General features: G+C 52.7%; 2 protein-coding genes across 10 annotated transcripts in view; one reads left to right on the forward strand and one right to left on the reverse strand.

Moving 5' to 3' along the window:
- Nucleotides 1-3,467: 3,467 nt before the first annotated feature.
- Mybph (myosin binding protein H) lies at nucleotides 3,468-11,199 on the forward strand. Its single transcript, XM_020163575.2, has 11 exons — nucleotides 3,468-3,781; nucleotides 3,875-4,009; nucleotides 4,708-4,875; nucleotides 7,205-7,293; nucleotides 7,676-7,871; nucleotides 8,022-8,161; nucleotides 8,717-8,876; nucleotides 9,752-9,888; nucleotides 10,032-10,218; nucleotides 10,479-10,529; nucleotides 10,925-11,199. The coding sequence occupies exons 1-10, from the start codon at nucleotides 3,553-3,555 to the stop codon at nucleotides 10,493-10,495; spliced, it is 1,458 nt and encodes a 485-aa protein (XP_020019164.1). The 5' UTR covers nucleotides 3,468-3,552; the 3' UTR covers nucleotides 10,496-10,529; nucleotides 10,925-11,199.
- Nucleotides 11,200-11,536: 337 nt separating this feature from the next.
- The window catches only part of Adora1 (adenosine A1 receptor), a 44,323-nt gene continuing 34,772 nt past the window's right edge, over nucleotides 11,537-21,087 (reverse strand). For all 9 annotated transcript variants that reach the window (XM_074048591.1, XM_074048590.1, XM_074048594.1 and 6 more), the window contains one exon: nucleotides 11,537-13,488. In XM_074048591.1, coding sequence (XP_073904692.1) covers nucleotides 12,849-13,488 — 640 coding nt within the window. In that variant the 3' untranslated portion in view covers nucleotides 11,537-12,848. The remainder of the gene's footprint in view (nucleotides 13,489-21,087) is intronic.

The following is a 21,087-nucleotide window of genomic DNA, read 5'->3' on the forward strand; positions in this document are numbered from 1 at the left end:
TGCACTTGCTTCAGTCTATCTTTGGGGGCACACTGGACCACTGTTCTCACCTCCCCCATCTTTTGTGTGTGTGTATGTGGTACTGGGGCTTGAACTCAAGGTCTCAATCTTCACTCTACCACCTGAGCCATGCCTCCAGCCCTTTTGTTTTTAGTTTGTTTTTCAGATAGGGTCTCCTACTAACTTTGCCCTCATCTGGCCTTGTTCAGAGATACTCCTATATCTCCCCTTCCCAAATAGGTGGAATTAAGGCATGTAGCATGCAGCCTGCTCACCCATCTTTTCTAGATTCCTCTCTCTGAGGCTTGGGAGCCCTGAGCTTGCAGAGGTGAGGCCATCATGTCATCTATTGGGTCCCAAAGAGTCCCAACAAAGGGGCAGCATCATCAGATTTACCTGCCTTGAATTTCACCCAAGCATGGCTGATGGCCTTCCAGATACCAAAGCCATTGCCAACCAGACTTCCAAATTAAGTTCCTTGTTGAAAGAAACCACTTCTGTTTCCTGAAGGCTAGCAGCACCTTCTGGAAGGTGGTGGAGTCGACCACAGGGCCCTGTGAGAGGCACTGAACCCCAGACTCTCAGAGCAGGAAGGAGAGCTCTCACACACCCTCCTTGCTGCCAGGGCTGGAGTCTGCCTGGGCCCTTGAGAGATGGCCTTCCAGCCTCTCAATACTACCAGCGATCTGCAGTTCAGTATCTTCCGGGCAGCCCATTTTTTATGGCTGGGGCAAAACCTGCCAGTTATCCAGTGCTGTCCTTGTTCCCAGCCTTCTATCCTTGTCTCACTCCCCGCTCACACGTGTTTCTCAACCCAAGCAGAGATCAAAGCATCCCTGCTCTAACTGGCCTGAGGCAGGAGGGGGAGGATGGACAGAACAGGATCAGAATTGCCTCAGAAGGCCAGCCAGCTTTCCAGCCTTTATGGAGTAGTGATGCTCTCACCAACCTTCTGCGACTTTGACGGCTTTGGACATGACTTTATCCAAAAACAACCCAGACATGTACGCCAAAACTAAAGAGAATTTATTTGTGGATTCTCTGATGTTTGGATTATCTGTAACTTGGGATAATCATGAGTTGGCCAGATGGTTTGTACTCTGGTTTGAGGTGTAGGGAAGGAAATACCTATCTGCCACCCTGAAATCTGAACCCACTGGAGCTGGGCAGATACATTGAATTCCAATGTCACAGCTCTGCTAAAGGCAAGGAACTTGGCCAGTGCTTTCTGGGGTACCTGGCATTTCACTGCTGGCCAGTGGGTCAACAGCCCTCTAACCCCTGCCCAGTGCCTGTATCACCACACAGGGGCTTTGGAATCCAAGGGCTGTGAGCCCTCCTGGGCAGCCAACCTTGTCCCTTGGGGCTCCCCTCCCCCAGCTTGGGACAGGTTCTCACAGCTGACTCAGGACCCTGTAGGGTTAGTCACATTCGCTTATAGCTGCAGAGTCAGAGGACAAAGATGAAGATCAGGTCTCTAGGGCCTCCTCCCTGCCCAGCAGGACACTGGCAGAGAACAAGGGCACCCAGGCCGGCTGGACCTAGAGGCTCCCTGGTCCCTCCACTATCATGCACCACAAGGACAGCCAGGGTTCGGAGACAGCCACACTCCTGTGACTCCAAGAAGGGTAGAGCTTGCATGCTGTTGACAGCCTTAAATAAATTACATGTTTGTTTATTATTAAATTGTGGGCTACACCACATACTAAAGAGTATAAAAAATGTATTGGTTTAATTTAAAGAGTTGTTATGACACCTTGAAGGCTCCACAATCACTTGCACCCCTGTCCCTAGAGGCCATCACTGTGTAGACCTTTGTGCTAAACTTGGCCGTGCTTTCCTTTACGGGCTTACCACTATGGACGCATGTTGGTGTGGCCCGGTTTGGACGTAATGCATATGGTATGACAGCATTCTGTGAGCCTTGCTCCTTTTCCTTGCCATCAGGTAGGTCTGTGAGACCAGCACATTGTACACAGCTGAAGTTTGCTCCATTCCATATTTTGCTTTATGTTGCATAAATGCTCCACAGTTATTTACCCATCCCACTGCAGAGGGGCAGCTCTTCCTTCTCCCACCCCATTTTGGCTGTTCCAAGGGACATCTCCACGAACATTCTCACCTGTCTCTTGTCAGTCACCTGTGAGCAGTTGGGGCCAATGACTAGGCAAGGCCATTACCAGTGTCACTAGCCTCTGTTTCACTTTTTTCAAAGTCACCACTCCAATCCACACTCTCACCACACCTCCCTGACACATGGTGTCCTCTGAATTTTCAATTGTTACCACTCTTAACATTTTCTTGAATGACCACGGATTTGGCCATACCTGCCTCATTTCCTGCACTGGGAAAAATCTGTGGCCATGTCCTGCTTGGAAGAGGCTGAGTGTTTCAGAGCGTACCCTCCAGCAGAATGTCAAGTCTGCCAGTGACTTCATCCCACTCCCAGGGGTGCAAGTTCTCAGTAATAGATGGGAAAATGAGGCCCAGAGCAAGGACCAGGGAGGCTAGATCTTTATCAGCCTCCACAGTAGAGGCAGGAACCAGATGGCTTAGTCCTTGCTGTGGCTTACATGTCCCTTTAAATCTTATGCTCAAGTTTAATTGCTATTACAACAGTATTCAGATGTGGGGCCTTTACAGGGGTGAGCAGGCCATGGGACAATGCCCTCATAAGTGGGTTAATACTGTTTTCATGCTAGTGGGCTAGTTATCTCAGGAGTGGGTCCCTAATAAATTTCAGCCAGTTTCCTCTGTTCCTTTCTGCCACATTGTTGTGCAGCATCTATGGAACACTATGTGGGTGCCATGCTCTTGGACTTCCCAGTCTCCAGAGCCATCAGAAAACAAACCTCTGTTGTTTATAGTTCACCCAGTTTGTGGCGTTTTGTCACTGCAGCAGAAAAACAACTAAGACAGCCTCATTCCTGGGGTCCCACTGCCGAGGCACTCAACTCTACCATGGCTTCTCAATCCCTCCCTCTCCAGGGCCCTCAACCTCACACAGCACAGATGAATCTCCAGGGACTGTGGGGACCAGGGCAGAGTGGACCCCTAAAGGCAAAGCTGGGAGTGTATGCAAGGAAGGCTGGTGGAGGCTGTCTGGGCCCCAAGCCCCGATCTGAGGAGACCCCAGCTTAAGTGGTCCCATGAAGGCCAGACTCACAGAGCTGACCCCGACTTCTTTAGGTGACAGCTCTCGCCATTGCCCCAGTCCCTGGCACAGGCCCCAGCCATGTCCGGCTCACCCATCTGTTTCCTTCCCCATCTGGGCACCAGCGCCCCGGCTGTGAGGTCCAGTTCGGGTGATGGTGAGTAGAGCACTCCTCAAGGGGCCTTTCAGTTCCTCCCCCAGAGCTATTCCTGGCCTGAGCACCTCCCCACCCCTTGTCCCCCTGCCTGACCTAACCCCACAGCTGGGAATGGTTCTCTGGGGGTGGGGCTGCCCTGACTATATAAGCCAGATCCTAGGTGTCCCAGGCACCCCTAGAGGCCCAAACCCTCCACAGCTGACCCCTGTACACTCTAGCTTGACCCGTAGCCAGCCCAGCAATGACAGGAAAAACCAACTCTGAGATCCTTGACTCTGGTCCACAGGAGACAGCCCCTGAACTTGCCAAAGCACCTGCCACAGAGCCTTCTGGAGAAACAGCAGCATCAGAGCCTATCAGGGAAGAGAAGTCTCTGGAATCACAGGAGCCTACCTCTCAGGCATTAGCCACCAACACCCCTGCGGCCCCTGCTTCTCCCACAGCCACTAAGCCTGCACCTCCAAATGAAGGTGACTAGAAGCAGGGCAGGTGGAGGAGGGAGGCAGGTGTGCAGGGCACGGCTCTGGCCTTGAGCCTTTCATCTCATCCTGGCTTCTCCACAGATGTCCCCAGTGCCCCACTGTTGCTGACCGTGGAGGATGTGAGCCACAACTCCGTGACTGTGAGCTGGGAGCCCCCGGAGAAGCTGGGGAGGTTTGGGCTCCAGGGCTATGTGCTGGAGCTCTGCCCAGAGGGAGGTGAGTGTCAGGCTCAGCCCTGCCCACACCCAGCTGCAGTGGGGTAGGGAGGGGCTCAGCCCCTGCCCACAGGTCAGCTGGGAAATGCAGAGGGAGGGGTGCAGAGGGAGCCCCCCCACCTCTTTCTCCACGGGGGTCCTCTGAAAGTAGGGGGATGACCTCAGGAGCCCTCTTATCCTCCAGTTCCAGGGAGCCTCTGAGTATCAGAAATGTGGGGGCACTGGGCACTGCTCTGATGAGAAGGGAGGAAGGCACTCAGCCCGAGGACCCTGCTTGGGCAGGACAATGCAGCAGATGGAAAGCAGAGGGGTTACAGAGGGAGAGTCATAAATAAGACACAGTAAGAAATACAGAATGGGAGAGAGGTCTGACCCAATTCCTTCTGCTGCTCTCTCCCTCCGTGATAGCCAAGTTCAATCTAATCTTTGCTTCTGCCCTTACCTTACCTTATCTTGCTGTGTGACTTCTTAAATGTGTCCAACCCTTTCTGGACTTCAGCAATCCCATCTCTAGCCACTATTCCAGAGCTCTAACATCAGGTGTCTTTGATATCACTTGATGATAAGAAGTGAGGGAGGGAAGCAAGGGAGAAATAAGGCCTGTAGAAGGAAGTCAACTTCCTCAGGTCACCACCAAAAAGGGAAGTCTCTTTGAGAAGGGACTTCACCAAAGCTTCACTCACTCTGTATTCTCCTCAGCCTCGGAGTGGGTGCCTGTGAACCCCCGGCCCGTGATGGTGACCCAGCAGACCGTGCGGAACCTGGCTCTAGGAGACAAGTTCTTCCTGCGTGTGGCTGCAGTGGGCTCTGCCGGCGCTGGCCCACCGGCTGTGCTGGACCAGCCTGTTCACATCCAAGAGATCGTTGGTAAAGTCCATACTCAGCTCCCGCTCCCCAGCCCCCCGTAACTGGGACATTGAGGCCGTGGGCCATGGGATCTGGGCAGTCATTTCCCCATCCCACGCACATGCACAAGCCACAAGCTACACCATTTTGCCTTCAAAAGACTTCAGGTTCCTCAGAACCAAGGGGCCTCTATTTCCCTGGGTGTCCAGCTCTGGAGCACTGGTTGAGGGCCCTCCTGCTGCCTAGAAAGGACAGGTCTGCTCCCCTGCTCACCTGGCTCAGGCTCCCAATGCTAAAAGACCACATGCTTTTCCTCCTATCTTAATCCCTCCGACAGTCATGGAAGCTCAGTTTCTGCCCATTTACTGAGGCCTGGGTTCCAGATTCTCCTAAAGGTTCTGGAATGAAGAGAAGGCCCATTTGCCCCCTGTTCTACCATGGCCTTAGTGGAAAGAAGAGCAGGATCTGCAAAGGGCCCATGAAGGCTTCTCCATCCCCAAAGGGTAGGGCCTCACCGGGGACCTGGGCACCAGCTGCTGACCCTGTTGCTAATATTTCTATTTGCAGGGTGCATTAGTCCCAGTCCTACCCTCGCTTCCCTCCCCCCCCCTCCCCCAGTCCAGAGATGATCAGGTTTCATTCTGTTAATGGCAGTGAGTCATTTGGTCTGATCTCAGGTCTCTGGGGACAGTGAAGGGCCCCAGGGTGAAGAGAGACACAGGCAAGCAGGTGGCCTAGGCCTTCTCCAATCTTTCTTCTTGTACCTCCACTAGGGGGTGGAATGGTGGGAGGCCGAGGTCAGAACCCCACAGTTCTGGAGAAGGTGTCACAGCTACCAGAGGGGCCAACTTTAGATTCAAGTAAACACTCAGCACTGAGGCCTGAGAGACACAGGGAAAACAGAACTACGTGTGATGACTGTGATAAGCAGATCCCAAGGGGCCTAGGGAGTCCCCCGAGGTCACCCAGCCTCTCAGTGGTGGTCCCAGATTCTGATGCCCACACAGGACTGTTCGCACCCACCTGGCTGCAAGACATCTGCTCTGGAAGTTTTTAAAACCCCAGGACATTGCTAGCCTTTGACTCTGGGTGAGCCTCGGCCCCACGTGGAGCTGAAGTGCGGCAGTATTGACTCTAATCTAGAGGTGCCAGGAAGCCCACCTGGTTGGGAGAGTCCCAGACCTTCCCCTGGATCCCTAAGGTGCTCAGACTCCGAGAGGCCTTCAAGACCCAGTATTGAAGGAGCCAGCCGGACTCAGCAACCACTTCTCCATTAAAATTCTTCTGGCAGGAGAGGAGGGGATTTCCTGGAGAGAAAAGGGGGAGGAGACCACAAACAAGTGGGGGACAGCCAGGCTCCTTGCGGGTAGGGTAGGGTGGGGACCTTGTCCAGGATCTTCAGCTGCTCAGCTGTCCCTCCTTGGCCACCTGGAGCTTCCAGGCATTCCTGACCCCCTGCAGCTGCCCCTGGAGCAGTCCATGCCTGATGCTCCCCCGCCAAGCGCCTGCTCAGCTAATCTTTGGAGACACAGTGTTCTTTCCCACTGCCTCCTCCTCTGCCACCCCGCGTGCCTCTGACCAACTGCTGGCACCTGTTTGCTGCCCAGGAAGCTCAGTCCTGGCCCCAGCATCACCCCCCAGGGACAGAGATAGCAGCTGCTGCAGGTCCCCTTGGAATGTCCAGTGGCATCTGATAGGTGATGGTCAGGAGGGTGGCTCCCTACCCCAGCAAGGTGCTGACATGGGAGTTCAGGAAGAACTTGCCAACCATGAGATGGAAAGACCTGGTAAACTGACTGAGGAAGAAAGGGCCATACCTGCTCTGATCTCACTTAGGCAGGGCCCAGAGGTGGAGGCATGAGCCAGCAGGCTTCAAGGGCTTCCCTGAAAGTCCAGGGCTGTGGGGTGCCTTTGCTGGATTAGTAGGAAGTCACATTGCTTGCTTCCCAACCCAGGACAAGACAACAGGTGCAGCACCTGCCTCCCTCCAGGGGGAACTAGAGAGCCGGCCAGACCCATCTGGAGTTTAAGAATGCCTGGGCTGCAGGGCAAATCCCAGTCTGGCAGGGTTGATGTGCCAAGGGAGTGCCCAGGATGCTTACCAGTTCACACCATGGAGGCCCTGGAACCTCTTGGCTCACAGCTTCCCGAGGGCCTTAAGAGATTTTGGGCCCTCAATCTCAGCAGTGACAGCTTTGCCCTTATCCGGAGGAAGTAACCTGATGGAACATACCCAGAAGCCCCCCTGCCTGGCCTGCAGCCCACACCTGCTGTCTCCTACCTCTGTCTCAGAGGACCCCACCCAGCTATCCCACTGCTGTGCTAAGCTTAGACTCTTGCTTTCATGCAGAGGCTCCCAAGATCCGTGTCCCCCGCCACCTTCGTCAGACCTACATCCGCCATGTGGGAGAGTCAGTCAACCTGCAAATCCCTTTCCAGGTGGGTATTCTTCCACCCAGGTAAGAGTCTGAGTGGAAAACAAGCCCATGCCAGTCTGAGGTGTGTCCAGGGACCCCCAGAAATGCCAGGTTCCCCACGAGGGTCTGCAAGGCCCCATCTAGATGGCCTCACCCTCCCTTAATGGTGCATACGTGACTCGTTGTGATGCTGTAGCCTGTGGACAGGCAGGTGGCCCCAGGACAGGCCAGATACCTGGAAGACATAGCTATGGGCAGCTCCTGTGCCTCCAGCCTGACTGCGTCTCCTGAGAAGGTCCAACGTGGCAGATTCCAATGGGCACACCTCCAGATGCCCCTGGAGTTGGGAGAATGTGGAGTGCCGCCACCTGCCTGCTACACTCACCCAAGGGCCCCTCTCTCAGGGGAAGCCTAAGCCTCAAGCCTCCTGGACCCACAATGGCCACGCCCTGGACAGCAAGCGGGTAAATGTGCGCACCGGGGACCAGGACTCCATCCTCTTCATCCGCTCAGCCCAGCGCTCTGACTCAGGCTGCTATGAGCTCACCCTGCGGCTGGAAGGCCTGGAGGTCAAGGCTACCGTTGACATCCTGGTTATTGGTACGGGGCCAGGAGAGAAAGGGCTGGCTCACCACAGACCCTAGGCTGATAACGGGTGGGGACAAGCTAAGGAAGCATGGCAGGGGCCAAATATTTGGTGTGGGAACTGTGTGGCAGATGTTCACGTCCCTTCCTGCTCTGGTCCTGCAGAGAAGCCAGGGCCCCCCAGAAGCATCAGGCTACTGGACGTCTGGGGTTGCAATGCTGCTCTTGAGTGGACTCCGCCCCAGGACACAGGCAACACAGAGCTCCTGGGCTACACGGTGCAGAAGGCGGACAAAAAGACAGGGGTGAGGCCGGCTGGGAAACAGTGGGGTCTGGGAGGAAGGGGCCATGGAAGCCAGGAAAGCCTCCCTCACCAAGGGGCTCAGGACTGACTTCCAGTCCAACTACTGCCAAGCAGTCGGCCTTGGCAAGACTTCCCTCTCTGCACCTCAGTTTCCTCCTGAAGTCTGCAAAGGGGCTGCACTGGACCCTATGGGCCTTTCAAGGTCTGGAGCTGTGTTTCTGGAACCTTGATATGCATACAGATCACCTGGGAATCTTGCTAAATGCAGATTCTTCAGATGCAACAGGTCGGGACTGAGGGCTGGGTGCCTGCATTTTTAAGGAGCGCCCAGGTAATGCTGAGTTCACACATCTGCCAGCCATGCTTTGAGCCTCTCAGAGAGCTCACCTGAGTGACCCAGGAGCCCTTTCTCCCACTTCCAAGTCCCCTGGGCCCAAAGCCGAATGGTTCAGCCTCCTGGGGTTGGGAGCATAGAGTGAGCTCCTCTGAGGAGGGGGCTACAGGGTGAGCACGGAAGGTGAGAGCCGAGGGAGTGACCGGGCCAGAGTTCCCACAGCAATGGTTCACAGTGCTGGAGCGCTACCACCCCACCACCTGCACCATCTCAGACCTCATCATTGGCAACTCATACTCATTCCGAGTCTTCTCAGAAAACCTGTGTGGCCTCAGTGACTCAGCCACCACCACCAAGGAGCTGGCCCACATCCAGAAGGCAGGTAGGTTTGGGCCTAGGTGGGAAACCAGGCATACTGAGTCTGACTCCACACTGTCTCCATGTCTTCCTCAATGTCCCCACGTCCCTCTCTCTCTGGGCTTTTCCTGGGTGCCTGCTCCCTGGAACATTTGCTGCCTCACCTCCCACTCCACAGCTAAGCATGTGTGTGTATACATGTACACACACACACACACACACACACAGACGGTAAGGTATTGCGTGTGGCTGATTGATTTTGACAAACACATCAGAGCAAACCCATGCAAATGAACGATGTCCCCAGGAGGCTGTGTGCTTATTCTGAAAATATGAAGATGTATGTGACTGCCACCATTAGGTCTCATTTGCAGTGTCCCCAGGCACCACCCTGAAGGGCACCATGTGTGTGACAGGTAGACTGGCAAGTGCGTAAAAGCGCAAGTTTCCCTTTGCAGAAGAGAACATCACGTAGACTGCAGGAAAGATGCAAGACTAACTGCCTCCAACAGGCACCTGACCTTCTCACATCAAATGCTTAAATTAGACCTTCTCTCTGTCACCTGTGTGTCCAATGGTCTATGTGGACTCTGAAAAATTGTACTCTTTAACACCAATTGCACAGCCTTAAGAAGAAATTTTTGTTTAAAAAAGAAAAGCCAGTTTGGTCCTCAAAGACAAACAGAAATGTTTGTCCAAGTTGCCAGGTTCCACCTGAAACGTTCCTCTCATTGCCTTGGTTTTCCTGAGCACTCTTTTTTTGTGCTCACTGCCCCAACCTGTATCTGCTCAGCTTTCCTTGGCCTCTTTGGGAGGCCTTTTTCCTTCCAAAGCTGTTAGAAGAGGTCAGTCTTCTGAGGTCCCCTCCACTCCTGTAACATCAATTCTCTCCTGACCCAGATATTGCTGCCAAACCAAAAGGGTTTATTGAGAGAGACTTCTCAGAAGCCCCCTCGTTTACCCAGCCGCTGGCTGACCACACCTCCACCCCTGGCTACAGCACTCAGCTGTTTTGCAGTGTCCGAGCATCACCCAAGGTGAGGAGCCTCTGGACAGGTGGGGATGAATCAGCCCAGCATCGCACATAGGCCTGAAGATGGCCCTGGAAAGCCTAGGCCAGGACTACATCCTCCCCTGACTATGCCTCCTCTGACTGTGCCTCCTCTGACTGTGCCTCCAGCCCAAGATCATCTGGATGAAAAACAAGATGGACATCCAGGGTGATCCCAAGTACCGTGCCCTGTCTGAGCAAGGGATCTGCACCCTGGAAATCCGGAAACCTAGCCCCTTTGATTCCGGGGTCTACACCTGCAAAGCCATCAATGTGCTAGGGGAGGCATCTGTGGACTGCCGGCTGGAGGTCAAAGGTGAGGGTTTGAGGAGGGTCACTCTCCAGGTACCCTGCTGTGGTGGGAGGACAGAAGTCCCCCTCCATACCTTTGGAGCTGAACTCGATGTAGTTGAGAATCAAAAATTAAAGCAGGAAAGGAGGGGTAGTGAGGATCAAGGTCAGCCTGAGTGGATGATTGTCCAAGTGAGAAGACAGCCCATTGGGATGGTGGGTGACCTTGAACCTTGTGTTCCCTCCCCTCTTCCTCCAAGCTCTAACCTGCAGGCTCTCTTCCAGCCTCAGCCACACACTGAAGAGCAACAACCAGAAGCTGGGATGAGGAAATAAGTAAGTGGCTGGAGCTACTCCTGTTTCCTCTGGGTGCTACATGAGAACAGAAAGGAGGTTGGGAGCAGGAGGGTGGGGGTAGGAAGGGAAGGTTCAAATCTGCAGCCACCAGCAATTATCGTGCGTATCTAGAGTTGCAGTGACTTTGCAGGGTTGGGTAGTACCAGTAAGGTTATGGGAATTTGCTTTGGACCTGATTTCTCATCAGAAGAGGGGACTACAGCCCCTGCCCTGTCTTCCTTCCTTTGATGGCTCTGAGGCTCTGAACGAGCCAGGAAGTTTCTAGGACTGTGGAAAGCAATGCTCAGCCTTGGGCATTGGGCCTGAGGGAGGGTAGCCTGGCATGTGGCTGAGTTCGGCCACACTCCAGGGCTCAGGAGCGTATTCTCTGCCAGGTCCTGCAGGCCTGAGGCCTTGGGCCCCAAGCTCAAAATCTAGCTCCACAGTTGCCTGAGACCTGCATCTCCATAGCAACAGCTGATGGAACTGCTTCTGGTACCTGCTGGCCTCCTTCCACCAGAGGCTGGAGTTCAGAACCCAGGAGTGGGCTTGGCAGGCCCCAGGCCAGGCCTCCTGGGTCCAAGGGGCCCTGAAAGATGCAGGGATTGGAGAGCCCTACAGAGTTGTGTGCTGAGTGAGAAGCACTCAAATAAAGGTGTGTGGTGTTACACGGTGGGGTCTCTGTGGGAGAGTGTGTCTCATTGTGAAGGGCGTTTGAACGTGCCACCGTGAGGAAGGTGCCAGTGGGAGGAGTCTCAAGAGGTCATGGGGCACTATCTGGACATGGACATGGTCTGGATCTTGTTTTCTGATTCAGAGTTTGCCACCCCAAGTGGGTAACTATAGCAACAGACACACCTTCCCTGGAACCCTCCTTGCTCTGACCGCCTCCACATCCCCACTCCCAGCTTCTCCCAACCCCCCTCACCTCCCACCATTGTGTCTTCTCTGGTGAGGCTGACTTATTGCCTCAGTGGTGGGGGTGGATGCCAATGGTGTGCTCGACATGAGGGTTCACAGTCTTTTATTAGTCACATGGACCCCTGTTGGAAAGCAGGGCTATCCCACCTCACACAGAGGGAAAAGCCTACAATCAAGGTCTGGAGTCGATATTCATATTTGGCACCTCCCTCCCCAGCCTGCCTTCCACACTGAGACTCCAGGCTCAACAGGGGGCAGGGTGGTTCCAACCCAGACCCCTAAAGGCCTCGATGCTGTCTGCAGCAGAGCTCCTGAAGCCCCTGAAAACTGAGTTTAATACCAAGGGTATTTAAGGTATTTAAATGCCGGTGAGACCCTCCCCACACTCTCTGGAGGGTGGTCTCCTCTGACCTACCATACCCACCCTAGGAATGCCTGCAGTCAATCCTTGACCTAACAGGCAGTGGAGATACTCCCAAGGGTTGGCAGTTCTGAGGCTGTCTTCTGATTCAGACCCAGCAGCAGCAAAAATGGTGTCACTTGGGAGAGTCCAGGCCTGTCACTGGGAGCTGGTGGAGCTTGGTGGTGCAGGTGACAGAAAGTTACACCCAGGCTGCTTAGAAGCCCAGTGCGGGTGCTGCCCCCTGGTGTCTGTTTGAGGCCAGCACTTACTACACTACACTCATTCCCCAGGGCTTGGAGTCCCCACTGAGAGTCCAAGAGCTAGGAGAAAATAAAGCCAATATGAAAAACGATCTCTGGACCCAGAGTCTAGTCCCTGCCTTTCCCAAGCATAATTCTGGGATGTCCAGGGCAAGGTGAGCAGGCGTCATAGTGCCTGCATGGTCAGGGACTCAGAATTCTTTGAGGTGGGAACTGAGGCTTGTTTCCTGTCCCTTTGCGGTTCCTGGCCACTTGCTCTTACAGAACAGCATAAAGAAAGGCCTGGATACACTCTGTCTCCTCTCCTTAAGCTTGGTCCCTGGGCTATGCCACCAACATCTAAAAAGAAGATTCCACTGTCTTACTTCAAGAGCCCGTGCATCCTCTCCTGCCTTGATGGCTCCTCCACAGCCCACCCTGAAGCACTAGACTGCTCATGAGCTGGCCAGGCAGGTCAACAATAAGGTGCGGCTCAAGATACTTTTCCTTCACCTCAGAGCACCTGGTGCCTTCCCCATTGCCTGCCCACTCAGAGCTCTTCCAGGTCTCCAAGGTACAAGGAAGTTAGCTCCTTATAGAGGGGCCCCTGCTCCATGGGCATCTCTTTAGAACCTCCCCAGTGCCCACACCCACAGCCCAACTGGGGAAGGCTCAGGAAGACCAGTGGGACAGTGGGGACATGAGGGCCAGGCTGACAACCGCTGGAGGAGGGCTGATGGGAGCAGAAGGCAGAGTCTAGTCATCAGCCTTCTCTTCAGGGAGATCATCGTCGATGGGGGGTTCCGGCCGACAACGGAAATGGTCATTCCAGATCTTCAGGAAGGTGACTCGGAACTTGTGGATACGAAAGGCATAGACGATGGGGTTCATGGCTGAGTTGCCGTGCGTGAGGAAGATGGCAATGTAGATGAGGATGCTGGGCTTCTGGCAGGTGGGGCAGAAGAGGGTGATGCAGTTCAAGATGTGCAGTGGCAGCCAGCTGAGGGCAAAGAGGAAGAGGATGAGGGCTAGTGACTTGGCAATCTTCAGCTCCTTCCCGTAATACTTCTGTGGGTCACCGGAGGAGGCTGACACCTTCTTGTTGAGTTGCTTGCGGATCAGGTAGAAGACCTCCAGGTAGATGAGGACCATGAGGAGCAGGGGTGGCAGCACCCAGACGAAGAAGTTGAAGTAGACCATGTACTCCATGCTGATGACCTTCTCAAACTCGCACTTGATCACGGGCTCCCCGACACTGCCATTGGCCACCCAGGCCCGCTCCACCTCACTCAGATTATTCCAGCCAAACATAGGTGTCAGGCCCACTATGAGGGAGAGAATCCAGCAGCCAGCGATGGCTACAGCTGCCCTCCGAGGGGTCACCACTGTCTTGTACCTGCGGGAGAGGAGGACAAGGTGTAAAGAGTTGCCTCTCACTGCCAAGAAGGCCCCTCTGAGGCTCACAGGCCTCAAAATGAGGCTGCCTCCCCGACTGGGGCCCAGAGAGTCTGTGGGAGGGTGTGTTCCTTTTACCCAAAGGCGAAATCTTCAGGACCTAAAATTTAGGGCAGTGCTTGGCAAGCACTCATTTCTCCTACAGAAGAAGGCAATCTTGATTAATGATAAAAATATTAACAGAAAATAACAAAGGACCTCCTTTAGGAGTTTTAAGAAAATGCCCAGGGTTGGGGGCATGGCTCAAGCGGTAGAGCACCTGCCTAGCAAGCATAAGGCCTTGAGTTCAAACCCCAGTACTGCCAAAAAAAAAAAAAAAGAAAGAAAAAATGGTCAGGGGCTGGGCATAGTCACACATGTCCATCCATAATCCCAGCTACTCAGGAGCTGGAGGTAGAAGGATCTCAGTAAAAGCATGACATCCTACATGAAAAACAAAATTAAAAAGCAAAAGGACTGGGGGTAGTAGAATGCTTGCCTAGCAAGATGGACACCTGAGTTTAATCCCTAATACCGTAGAAAAAAAGAGAAGGAAGGAATGGAGGGAGGGAGAAAGTGACCAAAGTACAAACTGCTCCCACGTGCTCAGCACATCCCCACTGGTTTTCTTGTCATTGCTTCATGACAGCCCCTGTGGGGTGGGACAGCACTGTCAGGATGAGGACTGCCCAGTTTACAGATGAGAAACCAGGTTGGAAGTGGCCAGGAAATCTGCCCAAGACCACGCAGAAGGTGGCAGCATTGATCTGTGTTTCCTAACGGGCCTACACCCCAAAACAGCCCTTCACCCCAAAACAGCCCTTCAGTTAAGGCTGTGACAACGCTGTCACAGAATCATTCCTACCTCCCCTTCTTTTGGTTCTGTCCCTTGTTTCCTGCCAGCACCCCATCTCCTCTCTCCATCCTGACCTCCCATTCTCCTTCCAGTCACTGTACAGTACTCCTGTCCTAAGGGGCTGGCCTCAAGACCCAGCTCTGCAACCCTGCGCTAATTGAGAATGATTCTCAGAAAGGAAACATGTTCGCGGAGCATCTGCTAACATGCTAGGAGCTCTCCCTTGCTCGCTCACGCATGTCGCTCACACGTTCCTTACTCAGCAAAGATTCCTTGAGCGCATTCTGTGCTGGGCATAGCTCTCTGGGTTGGGAACGAGATAAAAGGGCTCTGCCTCTATGCGCTGTGCATTTTGGGTGAAGAGACCAATAAGACAAAAGTAAGGAAATAAACAAGACAACTTCACACCATGATGTGTTTCTTAAAGGAAACAAACAGGATGATGTCAAGGGACAGAGTTTTCCAACCTTTTTCACAGATGAAAACACTTGGGTGAGACAAGGCTTGCTGAGGATCAGGGGTTTTAATATCTCAGTGGCGGGGGGAGGTTCCCTGCTTCCCTTTAAGCCAATCCAGTCAACAGCCGGCCATAGTGTCCTCTGCCCACACACTGGCCTTGGAGCAAGTGCCAGGGCTGGGGCCCGCCCCGCACTGTGCTGAGGAGCTGGCTGAGCGGGCGCCTCTTGCCCAGTTGTTATTTTCCAATGCAGCTTCTGGGAGGGAGCAGTAAACAGCTCCTGAGGCCTGGGGTGTGCACGGGGGCCTCCAGCTATTTTCTTCTGTCCTGTGCCTGTAGAATCTGCAGCTTTCTCCTTCTCAGCAATGATGCTTAAGGTCTCTCTCACCTGGGCAGTAATCCCTCTAGACCCCTTACCATTCATCAAAGCCCACCTGCTCCTTGCAGGCTATGGGGATGAAAAGGGGGACCATTTGAAGGGTAGGAGAAAACCAGACACCTTTCCCTGCCCCTTCCAGAAGACAAGCACTGGAAGGGACATTTAGGACCACATATCCAATCTCTTCATGATTTCAATGGAAAAACTGAGGACCCTACATGATTTGCCACACATTCAGAGTACCACCTCCTCCCCTACTCTGTGATCTTAGGATCCTGTGTCCCTAAACTACCAAGGGTCCTTATTGCTGACTGGTTCCCTTATGCCTGTTCGCTTTCCCTCCCTTCCTATCCTCAACACAATGGCCAGCCTGGTGCATCCTCTGCAAGTCGGAAGAATGTGGGCCCCAGGTCAGCCGTGTGCTAACTCAATTCTTCCTCTGTCAAATGAGCCCTACTTCAGAGGGCGAGGATGGAATGAGATAATATGTGCAAATGCTCTGTAACACCCTATCCATATTCCATAGCCTGAGCTCATACCCCTCCAAAGTCTAGACAAACAGGCACCTGGAACAACCCCAGTGTTTCAAGGTCCTCAGCAAACACAGCCTAAAACATTTGAAACATCTGGCTCAGGTCTGGTCCCTGATGACCTCAGACTGTCCCTCTCATGTCCCCCCAGATACAGGGGGATGGGAAACAGCTCTGGGCACAAGTCTAAGGAAAAGATCAAGGGAACGTAGATCATTCTGTGGGATATCCATCCCTGAGGAGGTGGTTCCAGGTCCCCAAGGTGAACCTCTACAGGACCAAAAGTGGGGCCAATGGCTCTGTCCCCACCACTGCCCATAGTATCTTTCATTAGATCCCATCCGTGGTTTACAAAGCCCTTCCACAGTCACGTCTCAGGTGATCCCACAATCACACTGAGGGACTGCAGCTGATAATGGAGTCCCCACAGCTCAGATTAGGAAATTCACTGGCCCAGGCCTCCTGACAACCAGCCCAGTTCCCTTTCAGGGCCCGGGTGACCGATGACAGGTCAATTTGGAATATCCCTTCCCTAAGAGCTTTAAAAGGGGCACGGCTGGGCCCTGTTCTAGGACAGTACCACCCGAGATGGGGGTGGACCAGGTGACCTCTAGTGTTGCTGCCATCCAGCCTGAGAATCAGGGGTCTAGCCCAAGACCCACATCTGGGCAGTGCTGATCTATAGATGGAGGGGAGATGGACACTGACAGATGGGAGAGAGAGGTGGCCACTTGTAGCAGGAAAAGTGCCTACCTCCCCCCTCCATCCCTCTTTCCCTTCCTCACTGCCCTGGAGCCCCGAGGTTAAAGCTTTTCTGAGGCTCCTCCAGGACTGGGTTCCAGCCGACCCTGCCACACAGGGTATCAGTTCTCATCTGTTTTTCTTGCTATTTTCTCCTTGGTGGGAAAGGCTGCACCCAGGACCTTGGCTGGGGTGCGGCAGGCTCTCATAGGAGGGCTGCCTCCCTGGGCCAGGAGAGGCACTCACCTCTCCTTATGCATGGGAAAGGGAGACCCAGGCACTCATAGGGTGGGGACATGGAAGGTGCCTGGGAGCTGCAATGAGAATAAGCCAGAGAAATGGCTGTCCTCAGCAGCGTGCTGTCCAACAACTAAGACACGAAAACACCAAATCTGTCCACAGGCAAGCAGAGCAGACAGCTCCATAAAGATATAACTGGGGCTGGCGGATGACTCAAGTGGTAAAGCACCTGCCTAGCAAGAGTGAGGCCCTGAGTTCAAGCCCCAGTTCCACCAAAAACAAAATAAAACAAAAATTCCTGGAAAGTTTTATCTTATAATTCCAGCATTCAGGAGGTTGAGGCAGGAGGATGGTGAGTTGGATCCTAACTGGAAGATCTAACTGAAAGGACCAGGGCAAGCCCACACCTCCAGTATCTCTTTCAGTATACAGAGAATCCTGACACTACTGGGACCCTCCTTTGGGTTAAGAGTCACTCTCTCAATGTGGTATTTTTGAACATCAAGGTAACACTAACTCCAAATATGAATTAGTGGGTTTCTTCTTGATAATGATACCATGAAAAGCTAAGGTCTACAAGACTGTGTCCAAGGACCAGGATCAGTGATTCACACCTGCAATCCCATCTACACAGGAAGCAGATTGGCAGGCTCTCGGTTTGAGACTAGCCTGGGCGAAATGTTACCAAGTTCCCATCTCAACCAATAAACCAGACATGGTGGCACGCATCTGCAATCCTAGCTACAAAAGAAGACTAGATAGGGGGATCATGATTTGAAGCCAGCCCAGGTAAAAACTTGAGACCCTATCTGAAAAATTACAAAAGCAAAAAAGGGCTGGGGGCATGGCTCAAGTGGTAGAGCGTCTGCCTAACAAATGTGAGGCCCAGAATTCAAACTCCAGTACCACAAGAAAGAAAAGAAAAAGGGAAGGGGAAGGGAAGAGAGAACTAGGTGCCAGTGGCTCATCCCTATAATCCTAACTACTCAGGAGACAGAGATCAGGAGGATCTTAGTTTGAAGCCAGCCCAGGCAAATAGTTCGCAAGACCCTATCCCAAAAAACCCTTCACAAAAATAGGGCTGGTGGAGTGGCTCAAGGTGAAGGCCCTGAGTTCATGCCCCAGTACCATGAATGAATGAAAGAAAGAAGAGAAGGACAGAGACAGGAAGGAAGTAGGGAAGGAAGGAAAGAAAGAAGGAAGGGAGAAAGAAAGAAAGAGGAAGAAATGAAGGAAGGCAGAAGGGAGAAAGAAAGAAAAGCAAAGAAAGAAAGAAAGAAAGGTATCAAAATAGGGCAGGGTGAAGAAAGCCAGGTTCCTCCCTGGACACAGGGAGGGGAACTCCAGAATAATAGTGAAGTGATTGAAGATAATAACACAACACTGATAAGAGTTACCATTTGCGCTAGGCACCGGCTTTGTCAGCATAATCTCACTGATACCTCAGCCAGACAGAAGGATGAAGTTCTGTTATGATCCCGTTCCCTCATCGCAAGTGAGACTCAGCCAGATTAGGAAACATGCCCAAGGTCTCTCGGCCAAAAAGAAGTAGATGCAATTTCTAAGTCTGAGGTGTGTCCATGTCCAAAGCCTCTACTGGACACAGCTCTGCCACTCTGAGAGGCAGAGCACAGGAGAGTTTTGGAGTGTGGAAGCCTGGAGCCGAGGACGGAGCCATGGTTAAGGTGTGGAAGGCAAGCTTGGCTTGCTCCAGCAAACCTCCCTGGTCTGAGGAGTTCTGAGGACACCACCATACCCTGCTGGAGGCTGCCCTCCTCCTGTAAAGCCTGACCACTCTGTGAACCATCCAGTGGTCTGTTTGGGTGCAAACACTGAGGCTGAGGAAGTATCCAATGGTTTTCATGGGCTGGGGTGTGGCCCAGTGGAAGAGCATTTACCCAGACTACAAGAGGCCTGGGTTCCATACCCAGAAGAGAAAGAAAGGAGCCTTCCTAGATGGCTGTCTTGTTCCCACTGGGGCCACCAGGGTATCCAAGGCTCTCTCCTTTCCATGCATTCAACAGATATTCACTGAGCTTTCAGGACCTAGCCTAGTAGGTACTAGCGTTTCAGAATACAGAAGAGGCTAAGATGGGAGCTCTGTCCTGGAGGCAGGGAGGCAGGCAGAGAAATGTGAACAAAGTGGTCAGAACCTTTTAGAGTGAAAAGACCTACAGAAAGAGAACGCAGGGGGCCAGGGGAGCTAGTGAGGCAGGGTGTGCTGCTGACTTGGGCCACCTGTCTGGGGAAAAGACGTGAGCTGAGAGTAAAATGATCTCAAGGATACCAGCCAGAGATCCGGGGCACAGCCTTCCACGCAGAAGATACTGACAGTGCTGGGCTGGAGGGTCTAAGGAACAGAGGGAAGGCAGGTGTGGAGAAGCCACAGGAATGAGAACAAGAGAGGCTGGTTTACACAGAGACTTGGGCAGGTTGCTCACCTCAGGAGGACAGGGCCACACTAAAGGTTCTGGGGTTTATTCTAAGTGCAGGGAAGCCATTTTTAGCAAAGGAGTAATATAATACAATTGTCTGCCTTTAAAAGACAACTCAAGATGCTGTGTGGAGAGTATGAGGTAGCAGGAAATGCAGGAATGCAAGGATGCCAACACTCACCTATTGTAGCCACCTGGGCAGAGGAGGCAGGTGTTTAGCTGGCTGCAGTGGAACTGGGGAGAAGTCTATGGCATTGAGATGTACTTGGGAACAGAGAAAACAAGACCTGCGACTGACCATGGATGTCAGGGTGAGAGAAAGAACCAAAATGATGCTCAGGCTTTCATCCTGACCAGAAGATCATCCCCCATGTCTTCCCAACCCCTTTTCCACTTGCACAGAAGCTCAGGCCACTCATCTGGGAAGGCCACACCACCCTCAGGGACACTCCATTGTGTGCCTGTCTGGGGTACCCTCTCACTTCAGGGTCTTTACACTTCCTTCTCACCTCCTAAAGGTCTAGGAGGCTCATTCTCTCTCCATTCAGGGCTTAGCTCAGATGTCACCTTCTCAGAGAAGATTCCAGATCATCCTGCAAAGACGGTCCTCGTCACCCTGCATTCTGTTGCCATGTTTAATTGTCCTGATAGACATGTTCTCACTTTCTTGCTGCATAATTGTGTTGGTGAATATATGATTTCTCTCCAGCAGAATGTAAAAGCTCCTTTAGGATAGAGACTTCATTTGCATGCTTACCACCAAATCCCAGCTAGAAGAGAGCTTAGACTGTTCATTCAACAGTGGTTGAATGAACAAACATGTATAAACATGGATTAATGAATCCATGTATCCATTTATGCAGAAATGATTGACTGATGAACCTGCAAGCAATATGTCACAGGGAATAAGAGATAAGGACTAAATGGTAGGTGCTTAGTTAGGGACGGTCAGTTAGAAAGACACAGTCCCAGCTCAGCCCAGGACAATTACCAGCCCTGGATGAGGACGATCATTCTCTGGTCCATCTCCACTGCACTGGGAACAGTAGGAGATCTGCTGTTGGATCACAGCTGCTGGTCCCCTGCTTAGGTCCTGTGACAAAAGGCTGCAGTGAGGTGGGCCCCTGATGAAAGGTGTGAGCAAAGACAACCAGGCTACTAGACAACCACCAACACATTCCCAGCAGCTCTTGAGCCTGTAACGGGTACTTAGAAACTGCTTTTTCTGGAAAGCGCTGACTGCTCACTGGAGCCCACAAGTGTCCAAAAAGTAATTGACATCCCTATCTCCATTTTGTATCTGTGTCCTTTGCACTGAGCCATTCTTTTCTGCAGTCACTTTCAGATACCTTGGAATCCAGGAAGGGCAGGACTGATGGATAACAGCTTTATAAGAAGGGATGGAAACTGCCCCCAAAGAAAGGAGCAAAACCTCCACAGGACAGACAACAATGCCTTCCTTATCGTGACCAGATTGCTCCCCTCAAGAGATGACATCCATCACAACTTCTCTAGAACGTTTTGATAATGAACAACCAGACCATGCCTCTGACCACAGGACCACACCTGTGACCGGGACTGTTAATTATGTGTGTCTCTTGCCTCTGCCCCTCTGTTGAAACCTAAAGTTCCTATCTATATCCTAAACATGGGCTGAAGTGCTTACTTTGCCTCCTCCTGCAGTGTGCTCCTGCCATGTTAGTAACTCTCCTTTCTCTACCCTTTACCACTGCTCTTCTCTTCATGCTGTGGCAAGTGGGCTTGACATGAGGAACCCCACAACTGGCTCTTGAACTCTGGTTACAAGCCCAGAACTACCCTTGCATAAGACCAGCCATGTCTCTGTGTCCTGTTAGATCCCTGCAGGAGTCTGAGAATCCCCAGCTCCTCAAGGATCCTTTGCCTTGTGATAGTCCCCTTCCA

This window comes from Castor canadensis, chromosome 11 (assembly GCF_047511655.1).
Source record: "Castor canadensis chromosome 11, mCasCan1.hap1v2, whole genome shotgun sequence".
Taxonomy (NCBI): Eukaryota; Metazoa; Chordata; class Mammalia; order Rodentia; family Castoridae; genus Castor; species Castor canadensis.